Raw genomic sequence first — 11,013 nt, forward strand, 5'->3', positions numbered from 1 at the left:
TGCCCATGGTCAGGGTCCACCTAGGGCCCCTTCTCCATCAGTGGTCAGCGAGGGCTCAGTATTAGGGGAGGTGACACATCCAGACTTGGGGTTTTCTGAGGACAAGGACACCGTCCCTCCTGATCCCCCAGCCTTTTCTGGTCTCTTTGCGCCCCCGGCATTTAAGCCTCTTCTGCATAAGGCGAAGAAGACTACTCAGATTGGTACTGGAACTCCACCTGTTTCCCAACATAGGGACCCCAACTTGGCTGTGTTTATCAATCCCAATACAGATAAGGAGGAGGTTCCAGCCCCTCCTCTCTTTCTGGAAGTGGTTAAGAACCAGTGGGCTCTTCTTTGCCCAATCCTGGGAGTAACGACCGCCGCTTCTATAATATGGAGCAGTCTTTCTCCCAGGCTGTCCAATTGCCAACAGTGGATACCCCCATTGCCCTTCTCACTAACACTTCTACCGTGGTCTCAGGTTATGTGGCTGACAAAGTAAAGCCTGAGGACAAGCGTGCGGAACTTACTTTACGTAAGAATTTCAATGCGTCCGCCTGGGCCATTAAATCAGCTGCTGCAGCTTCCTATTTTAATCACACCATGGTTATGTGGCTGCGTCAATTACAGGACCGCATCCCAAGTCAGGATGAGCGTCTTCACCAAGACCTCACCAAAATTATCTTGGTTACACAGTTTTCGGTTGATGCCACTTTAGACTCTATCAAATTTGCTTCCTGGGCTTTGTCCACCTCAGTAACATCGTGGCACCTCTTATTGCAACTGGCAAATGGACAACAAGTCCAAATGGAATGTGGCAGCGGCCCCTTACTCCGGCCCCAATCTCTTCGGGGAATCATTTGACCCGATTCTCATGGAGAACAAGGACAAGAAAAAGGTCCTACCCTCTAACACCAAGAAGCAGAACTCCCATCCGGCTCCTTACCGTAGGTCGTCTTCTTCTTTACCGTCCTCCTGAACCGGACTATCGACAACAGCGGTACGCTCCTTACAGGCCTGACAGGCAGGTCCAAGCAGCCCTTTCACGGGGTGTGTGTGTGTGTGTGTGGCCGCCCCTTCGGCAGAGGGAGATGACTCCAATCTGAGACAGCCCATCAGCGGCCGCCTAGTGTCCTTCACGGATCAGTGGGACCAGATAATGTCGGATGCTTGGGTCGGGTCCATCATCAGGGACGGCCTTCAGCTGGAGTTTCTCTCCCTTCCCCGACTCTCTTCAGGACCTTCTCCCCATCTCGGGATCCGGCTCGGCGGCGCCTAACAAGTCTAGCCATCCAACATTTGCTAGAGATCCGGGCTGTGGAACCGGTCCCAGAGGAAGAGTATGGGCTGGGCCTATACTCCAACCTCTTCGTGGTCCTGAAGAACTCGGGGGGATGGAGGGCAATCCTGGACCTGAAGCGCCTAAACTCTTACCTGATCTACCGGTGCTTCAAAATGTCCTCCCTCAGGAATCGCAGATTCCTTCGCTTTTCCCACAAGAGACATCACTGCCAATGATGGGGCCCTCCCATTTGGTTTAGCCTCTGCCCCTTGCACGTTCACGAAGGTCCTGGCAGCCTTTGCGGCTCACCTGCAATCTCAACCGGTGGACTCCATTGCTACGGTCCCGCACTCACACAATTCACAACTTGAACCTAACCATTCAGACGTTACAGTCGCTAGGGTATTCTATCAATTTCCCTAAGAGCCATCTCTCGCCCTCGACGAAAATCCTGCATCTGGGCATGGTGATAGACTTCGTGGCGGGATTTGTTCAACTTTCCCCAGAACGTCTAGCAAACCTTCAAGCCTTAACACGACACGTCCGCGCAAGTCGATCAGTTCCATCCTGACCTTGGCCCGCTTGCTGGGCAAGATGGTCTCGTGCATAAGAATAGTACCCTGGGCCCGTCTACACTCCCGAACACTTCAATGGACACTCATTCTGTACCAGTGCCAACGCATGAGCAACTCCCTACACCCGGTCCTCCTGTCCCCGGGCCTTCATTGGTCCCTGAGGTGGTGGCTGTCTCCGTCCCTAAGTCGAGGATCCGAACTTTGGGAACCGGATCGCATCACGATAACCATGGACGTGAGCCTCTACAGCTGGGGGGGCCTTGTTGGACGCCATACTGGCGCAGGGTTGATGGACAGAGTCAGACCTGCGTCACTATAAATTGGCTGGAGCTGAAGGCAGCTTGTCTGGCCCTCTTCAATTTCGGGACTCGATAACCAATCACCACGTGCTCCTTCTGACAGACAATGTGGCCACGAAGGCACACATAAATCATCAAGGGGGGACTAATTCCAAGTGTCTCTGGCTGGAAGCACAGAAACTCGGTCTCTGGACGAAGAACCTGATCTCTATAACATCAGAACACATTTCGGGCATAGCTAACCATCAGGCCGACTGGTTGAGTCGGGCGACAGTCGACCAAGGCGAGCGGCAACTGATTCCAGAACTCTTCCGCAGAATTTGCCACCGCTTTGGCAACCCGCTGGTGGACTTGTTCGCGAGCCCGACCAATGCCCAGCTGAACCGGTTCTTCTCCCGCTTCCCAACGCACAATGCCAAAGGGAGAGATGCGCTCAGAAGCCTATGGCCCCCGGGCCTCCTTTATGCCCTCCCCCTCTCCCCCTGATCCAGGGAACCCTGAGGAAGGTAGTGATAGAGAGGGCACACATCATCCTGGTAGACCCATATTGGCTGAGATGGACTTGGTTTGCAAACCTGGTCCAACTATCCATATCTCCCCTGTGGACAATTCCTCAGGAGGAGATTGCCTTGTGCCAGGGGGTATTCCTTCACCTGGAGCCTCAGTGGCTCCAGCTGACTGCCTGGCACTTGAGCGGCGCCTCCTGAGGGATGCTAATCTGTCAGCCAAGGTCATATCCACCATCAAATCTTTCAGGTGCCCATCGACAACACGAATCTATAACGTTACGTGGTCGACTTTCGTTTCTTGGTGTGGAAGATTCAATCTATCTCCTGGCAGCGCCTCTGTGGCTCAAGTCCTTGAGTTCCTCCAACATGGCCTAGACCAGGGACTTTCCCATAATACCTTACAGAGACAGGTGGCGGCTCTCTCCTCGGTCCTGGCGGGGGACTGCCGTTTCCCCTTGTCTCAGGTCCCATTAGTCAAATGGTTCCTTAAAGGGGTGGCAAAACTATGCCCTCCTCCAGTCCATCGGTTCCCAACGTGGGATCTGGGTCTGGTCCTTAGAGCTCTCACCGGGCCTCCCTTTGAACCGCTGAGGACAATTCACCTCAGATTTTTGTCCCTAAAGGTGAACTTTCTGGTCGCTGTTCCCTCGGCTCGCCGTATCTCTGAGTTAGGGGCATTATCTTCCAAGGAGGATCTATGCCAGTTCCACCAGGATCGGGTCGTCCTTAGACTAGATCCGGCCTTTCTCCTGAAGGTCAATTCCCTCTTCCACAGGTCACAGGAAGCCATTCTCCCTAACTTATGTCCCTCTCCTTCACACGAGAGGGAACACCTTTGGCACCGTTTAGATGTCCACCGCGCTCTGCGCATCTATCTCAGACGAACACTGCCCTTCCACAGGTCAGGTTTAGGTTAGGTTAGGTTTATTAAATTTATAGACCGCCCCCTCTCCCCGTAGGGACTCGGGGCGGTGTACAGACCGTTCGTGTATAAAACAACAGAACATAACATAAAACACCAGACAAAACAACGCAAACATACCATCTGTATATACAACCCAAACTAATTAAATAATTAAAAACAATTCTAAAACCAATTTAAAACCCCAAAATTTAAAATTTAAAAAGCCATCCAGGAAGGTCAGTAGTGGGTGTTACCTGTAAGTACAATTACAATTACAATTAGGCCAGGCCGGCTAGTCGAAACAGGTGGGTCTTGAGTTTCTTGCGGAAGGAGCAGAGGTCCAAGGTGGTTCTAATATTGGGGAGGGAGGTCGTTCCAGAGGGTTGGGCCCATCACAGAGAAGGCCCTATTCCTAGGCACCGCCCACCCGCACTGCTTACCGGAAGGTACCCGGAGGAGTCCCTCTCTGTGAGAGCGGATTGGTCGCAGGGATGTGTGGGGTAGAATGCGATCCCGCAGGTAGCTAGGTCCCGAGCCATGGAGCGCTTTAAAGATGACAATCAGCACCTTGAAACGCACCCGAAAAGCCACAGGCAGCCAGTGCAGCTCGCGCAGGAAAGGTGTTACATGGGAGTACCTAGTACTTCCCATAATAACCCGCGCGGCTGCATTCTGAACCAGCTGGAGCCTTCGGGTGTATCTCAAGGGGAGCCCCATGTAGAGAGCATTGCAGTAATCAAGACGGGAAGTCACCAGGGCATGAGTGACTGTGCGAAGGGCGTCCCGCTCTAATAGGGGGCGCAATTGGCGCACCAGATGAACCTGGTGGAACGCCCCCCTAGCCACGGCTGTCACATGATCATCTAGTGACAGCCGGGAATCTAGGAGGACGCCCAAATTGCGTGCCCTATCCACCGGGGGCAGTTGTTCCCCTCCGATGGCCAGAGATGGAACACACTGGCTAAAGCGGGGCGCCGGCAGCCACAGCCACTCTGTCTTGGAAGGGTTGAGCTTGAGTCTGTTGTCACCCATCCAGACCCGCACGGCTTCCAGACACCGGGACATCACCTCGACGGCTTCGTTGGGGTGGTTCGGGGTAGAGATATATGCATACAGATGGCACTCAACCCCGAATCCTCGAATGATCTCGCCCAGCGGTTTCATGTATGTGTTGAACAGGAGAGGTGAGAGGACCGACCCCTGTGGCACTCCGCATGTGAGCGGCCTCGGGGTCGACCTCTCCTCCCCTGCCAACACACATTGCGTCCGACCGGAGAGGAAGGAGGAGAACCACCGCAAAACGGTGTCCCTCACCCCCATCCCCTCCAACCGACGCAGTAGGATACCATGGTCGATGGTATTGAAAGCCGCTGAGAGATCTAACAGGACTAGGATGGAGGAACAACCCCCATCCTTCGCCCTCCAGAGATCATCCACCAACGCGACCAAAGCCGTCTCAGTGCTGTGGCCGGGTCGAAAACCGGACTGGCGCCGGTCTAGATAAGTAATTTCCTCCAGGTGTCGAGGGAACTGTTGCGCCACCACACTCTCAACAACCTTCGCTAAGAAGGGAAGGTTGGAGACAGGACGATAATTGGCTAACTCTACTGGGTCCAGGGAAGGCCTTTTAAGTAGGGGCCTCACCACCGCCTCTTTCAAGGCGGCTGGTAGGAACCCCTCCCTCAGCGAGGCGTTCACCAGCCCCAGGAGCCAGTCTCGTGTAGCCTCCCAGGCTGCCAGCACAAGCCAGGAGGGACACGGGTCCAATAAACATGTGGTGGCCCGCAGTTGCCCGCGTAGCCTGTCCATATCCTCGGCGGCAACAGAGTCAAACTCCTCCCAGAATGGTAACTCAAGACTCGCCTCCGGTGTCTCCCCAGGATCACTGAGGGGGACCCATTCACTCCGGATCTGAGCGATTTTGTCCTGCAGATATTCCCCAAACTCCTCTGCCCTACCCTGCAAAGGGGCTTCCCGCGGCCTCTGTGAAAGGAGGGAGCAGGTCACCCGAAACAGGGCGGCAGGGCGGTTTTCTGCGGACGCAATAAGGGTGGCGTAATATCGACGTTTGGCCACCCTTAGTGCCACAAGGTAGGTCCGTAAATGGGCTCTTACCTGTGTTCGGTCAGATTCGGCGCGAGAGGATCTCCATCTGCTCTCTAGGCGTCTCTTGTGGCGCTTCATCACCCTCAGCTCCTCGGTAAACCAAGGGGCTAGGGTGGTTCGCTGCCACCGGAGAGGCCGCAAGGGCGCCACCCGTTGTTCCATGCGGCCACCAGGTCCTCCGTCCGGGAGCGGGTCAGGGCTACAGGAAGTGGCCCAAGCTCCATCTGGAACCTGTCTGGTTCCATCAGTCGCCTGGGGCGGAACCATCTAAGATCTTCTGGTTCCGCCTCCCCGCGATGGGGGGTAGCGTCAGGGAAGTCAAGTTGGAGAAGTGAGTGATCTGACCATGACAGGGGAGTAATAACCAGCTCCCCTATTCCCAGATCACTCTTCCATCGACCAGAGATAAAAACAAGGTCCAGCATGTGGCCTCCCTCGTGTGTGGGGCCCTGAATTATTTGGGTCAGGTCCAAAGCTGTCATGGAAGCCATGAACTCCCGAGCTACCTCGGATGATTCACCCGTCGATGGCAGGTTGAAGTCCCCCATAACTAATAGTCTGGGGGTCTCAACCGCCACCTCCGCAATCACCTCGAGGAGCTCTGGCAGGGCCGCTGATGCATAGCGAGGAGCCAAGTATGCAATCAGTAGGCCCAACTGACTCCCTGGGCCCCATCTCACACCTAGAGTCTCACATCCGGATATCTGAGGTACGGTGAATTCTCTCGGTGCCAGGACTTCCCGTATAATGACCGCTACCCCACCACCCCTACCCTGGGCACGAGGCTGATGGAATACACGGTATCCTGGTGGGCACATTTCCACGAGGGGCAACCCCCCCTCGTGGCCCAACCAGGTTTCCGTGATCCCTGCAAGGTCCGGCTCCCCCTCAGAAACCAGATCATGGATGAGGGGGGCCTTATTAACAACGGACCTTGCGTTACACAACATCAGCCTCATGCCCCGGCTCTGTAAACCCTGACCACCTAGAGTGCGGGGGTTGGTACAAACGACCGGGCGTATCCAGCGCCCGCGGTCTCCCAACCGACTGCAGAATCTTCTTCTGTCCTTGCATCTACCCCTTCCTGCAACCGTTGGGATATAGGAACCCTCTAAAGGAATGTCATACTGACTCCCCTCCCCCACTCCGCTCTCTTCCTACTCAGTCCCACCTGTTCGCCTGGCTCTGCTCCTATTCCTGGTCTGGCTACGCCCTCCCCCCCCCCACGGATCCCCTTAAAACACTTAAAAGACATTTGCACAAAAACCCCCGGAGCCTCCTCTTCCTCCACCTCTCTGGATTGATGCATCCGTCATTAAGGTGGGCCCTTGAAAGGGCAGAGGGCAGAGGGCCATATTTACGAGAGGGGGGACTCCCACAATAAAATCAGGTCTACCCTTGAGTAAAAATAAACCATAGTTAAAATCACTTTAAAAAGATGTTAAAATAGGTGCTGCTTACAGCACTGAGTCCAGGAAAAAGGAAAATGCAGAGAGATGCAGAAAGCCAGGGCCTGGGTACCGATGATAAAAGCCAAAAGTCCTAGGTGGGAATGATGGATATGGCAGACCAGTCAATCAGTCTGTAGATGGTCAAAGCATAGGTGGGCAGTAGAAAAACAGTAGGGAGCAAGTGGTCGGTGGATGGTAAACCGGGGATAGTAACAGGGGGCAGATGGTCAATGATGGTAGATGAAGGGCCACTACCTTCGCTCCTCCCCTCTCCTTCGCTCCAGCAGCCGCCATTGCCTTTCCCTGTATATCCCCTATGTGTCCGGCACCTCGATTCGCCGCGCCGCGCCGCTCCAGCCCCAGGGGCCATTACCACCAGCCTCCGGTGCCTCCAACGCCTCAGCCGGCCTCCAATCCTCCCGCCAACGTTTTGGCGCTTCGGCAGGCCTCCAGGGCTCCCAGCGCCCGGCTCCTCGGCCTCTCCCGGCACTGCCAACACCGACAATAGGCTGCATAGCTCCTACTTCGCCCAGCCGCTCCACACGCTCACACACACGCCAGCTGGCTTCGCCACGCCGTCCCACGCCCAGCATCTCCACAGCGGAAGCAGCAGTAGCAGCTGTAGCAGCAGTAGCAGCGGCCGGCGTTGGCTCCCTCTCCCGCACTCCGGCTCTCTCACCTCTCGCGTTTTCGTCGGATTTCTCAATCGCCCGACCACCCTGGAGACCCGTTAGGGTCGTGATGGAAAGCCAGGGTGGTCCTTTCCTGGACCTGGTCCTCTCAGTTGGCATAGAGGACAGTAGCATTCCCTGCTCACTCAGGCAAGCCCCGCAGACATGCGGAGCTCACGGGTAAGCTCCAGGAAGCCCTGGCCTCAGAAACTCTCTTTCTATCCTTTCAGCCTAGTACCCTGGGTTCTAGGGTTTCTTCTGCTACCATAGGCAGGTGGCTAAGACAGGCCATCACGGAATCTTACGTAACTTCAGGTAAAGATCCTCCTCAAGGGATCATGGCCTATTCCACTCAAAGTGCCGCTACGACGCCACGAGGGCTCCTCTAGAGGACATCTGTAGGGCGGCCACCTGGGCCTCCCCAATGCCCTTTATCCAACACTATCGACTGGATTGCTTCGCTTCAGCGGACGTGCTCTTCGGTCGTCGGGTTCTCCAACAGGTGGGAGGGGTCTATTTCCTGCCCTGGAATTTAGCTTGGGTATGTCCCAGCTGTAGCCCCTCCCGCCATATCTACAGGAAAAAGAATGTTGGTCCTTACCTGAACGTTTCTTTTCTGTAGATGAGGCGGGAGGGGCTACATCCCACCCTAGTCATTATAGTTAGGCAGGGTAAGGGCGGTCGGGATGTTTGTTCGTTGTTGCCTGCATTATGTTTTCGCAGCTTTTCCATTCAACCTCGAGGAAACTGGGAGCCAATAGGGAAGGAAAGTACTTTAAGAAAATTCCCTCAGTCTCTGGACCAATCAGGCTGTGAATAAAACCCAGCTATAGCCCCTCCCGCCTCATCTACAGAAAAGAAACATTCAGTTAAGGACCAACATTCTTTTAATTCTTTACTTGCTTCTAGTTAATCCACTACAGAACAATAGATTTTCTTGTGATGTTAAGGAGAACACGACATTGATTCAGATTTCATGTTCATTTTTATATCAGCCCCCCCCCCCCCCCGGGTATTTTGCTATACTACATTTGGTAGTGTTTTATAACATGAGAGATTTCAGAAATTGCATTCTAAGGCAAAAGTTGGACTGTGACACTTCAAAATATGTTTAAGTTTGACAGTTGTTGATAATTCAAATTGGGGAAAAAATAATTGACATCTATAAACTATAAAGGATATTACAATTAAAGAACAGGGATTTTTTTTCTGTGAGGGCAAATTAACCTATGTAGTGAGGAGCAGTGACTAGAATGAGGCAAATGTGAAGAGAGCAGAAAGAACAAGATAGGCTGGACTGAGACTCTTTCCTCATACAAAGGATTGGTGCCCAGTTCAAGGGTTGGGCTAGTGTGAAACATCTCCATGCTACAGCTTAGTTTTGGTTGAGTATACTATATTGGGGGTCAGCAGTCTTTTTGCGCATCCAGATTCTCCCTTCCCTGGAGCATTAGACTACATTTGGAGAGTGTTTGGCTCTAATTCTTGCTTTCTGAGCAGTGGGCCTTTTGAGGTCCACACATTGACTAATATCTGCCCTTCTCTGCGTGTCAGGTCCAGTTTGATCGTTATTTGTCTGCTCCTGATGGCCTGTTAATGCCGCAGATAAACTTTCTCCTGAGCACAGCTGTTAAGTAAGTAAAATATTTCTTTTTTTCTTTTCTTTGACAGAATCAGAATTCATTGTTTTCCTTTGCACGTGGCTTACATTAGAATCCCAGTCAAAGGCTCAAACATGAGGGCGCTGATTTGGGGACTAAGCATGTTTCCAGTGCCCTTGACTGGCCGATGTACAGGCGGATGACAACTTACTGATTCACAGTTGGTTTTTATTATGTGAGGCAGGCAGCAGGAAACCATTTTGGAAACAGATTGTTTGTCTGATTCAATGGGTGCAGTACTTTTGCCAGGAAGTTGGTTGTAGCCATCTTTTGCATTTGCTATCTATTTTACATCTTACCAGTTGTTTGAAGGATAAAGGGGCTGCACCCACCTGTTTAGCTGCAAATTGTATACTGTTCCAGTATAGAAAAGGGACATGGGTGTGTGTGGGGGGGCAATCCCAGAAGAATGATTAAACTGATTGCTGCAATTTATTTCCATCATCATCATCATCATCATCATTAAAAGGAATGGGTGTATAAAAATTCATAAAAGAAAGACTTAACCCTTGTGGTTGTTCAGAGGCCAAGGCACAACTCTTGCACTGTTGCCAAATAATTGGGGGGAAGACATTGGCCTCAGAAATCACATAACTTTGCATTGTGAAGAGCCTCAGACCATCCTGCCATTGCTGCCCAAGAGCATCTGCCTTCTGCAAGATGGTTGCAAGAGCAAGAGGTTGTGTTCGTTTGCAGTGAGTAGAGGCAGGGAGCTATTAGGATGGCCTTCATTTTTTCTTCCTGCAAAGAAAGAGGACAGGATCTCGCTCATCAAGGAACTTTCTATGTTTATTCTGTTATCATCAGTTGTATATTTACATGTCTAATTCTGGTTGTGTTTTAGACAACAGATAATAAAACAGTCCACAGAATTGATCTGCCGAGCTTACACTGAACTGTATGCAGCTGTGATGAATCCTGATAATGCTTATAAAGATCCGGAAACTATATTATATAGATCTCCTCATCAGGTTCAGTCGCTGCTCTCCTAATCTTATCGCCCAAAACCTGCCTTTTAAGACACTGACTGCATTACATGAGAACGGACTTTGTGCAACTTTGAAACGGGCAAGGACAACTGAGTTTTTTCTTGAAGAAGACTGTTGCTTGGGTTGCAATTATACATGTAACTTAGCTGAAACCCCACTGACTTTTTGGGGCTGTGTGTATGTTAAATTGTATTGCTGGATGGCAGCTTTGCTGCACGCCGGCATTTAAAGTAATTTATTATAACTCGGGAAAGCTTTGTCATAATTCAGACTACTTTTTATTATGATGATAAAATAAATGGTGGAACCAAAGTATTTTCTTATTTTGGTGATTGAGCCAGTATTGATATTGCCCTATTTTTCCTTCAAGAGTTTTTAACAAATTATATTGAGCCTATGCACAAATCACACTTTAGTTTATTTGATTAAAACCCCAGTGCTAATACTCCCAGATTTTTTGAAAAATATCTTTTGTTATTGATTTAGTGAGTAAAAAACCAAAAATTTAGCAAACTCTGGTAGGAGTAATTTTTTGGGGGAAGAAGGACTGGATTCCATGTTTTGCATTTTTAATGGCACTGGAT

The 11,013-nt window shown here is 51.6% G+C and overlaps 2 protein-coding genes across 3 annotated transcripts in view; both read left to right on the forward strand.

Moving 5' to 3' along the window:
* Positions 1-10,760, forward strand: part of COG6 (component of oligomeric golgi complex 6) — a 40,438-nt gene extending 29,678 nt beyond the window's left edge. Inside the window, exons 18-19 of the mRNA XM_081941891.1 lie at positions 9,334-9,413; positions 10,285-10,760. Coding sequence (XP_081798017.1) covers positions 9,334-9,413; positions 10,285-10,432 — 228 coding nt within the window. The 3' untranslated portion in view covers positions 10,433-10,760. The remainder of the gene's footprint in view (positions 1-9,333; positions 9,414-10,284) is intronic.
* LOC309386483 (uncharacterized protein) lies at positions 1,484-9,322 on the forward strand. 2 transcript variants are annotated; one of them, XR_014174423.1, is made up of 3 exons: positions 1,484-3,553; positions 7,987-8,269; positions 8,338-8,363. XR_014174423.1 is itself a non-coding variant. In XM_081941892.1 (2 exons), exons 1-2 carry the CDS (start codon positions 2,551-2,553, stop codon positions 8,166-8,168), a joined length of 1,185 nt encoding a protein of 394 aa, XP_081798018.1. In that variant the 5' UTR covers positions 1,484-2,550; the 3' UTR covers positions 8,169-9,322. The 2 variants fall into 2 exon arrangements, 1 of the variants encoding a protein (XP_081798018.1); XM_081941892.1 differs by having other exon boundaries at positions 7,987-9,322.
* Positions 10,761-11,013: the final 253 nt, after the last annotated feature.

The sequence above is a fragment of the Natrix helvetica genome, assembly GCF_964273705.1.
Source record: "Natrix helvetica genome assembly, chromosome: 2".
NCBI classification, from domain to species: domain Eukaryota; kingdom Metazoa; phylum Chordata; class Lepidosauria; order Squamata; family Natricidae; genus Natrix; species Natrix helvetica.

Bases quoted from the DNA above. Each gene is read 5' to 3' on its own strand.
- LOC309386483 (XM_081941892.1), top strand. From the start codon at position 2,551: ATGCCAAAGGGAGAGATGCGCTCAGAAGCCTATGGCCCCCGGGCCTCC. The intron at 3,554-7,986 runs GTTTAGGTTAGG...CCCTGGCCTCAG, and splicing joins ACTGCCCTTCCACAGGTCAG to AAACTCTCTTTCTATCCTTT.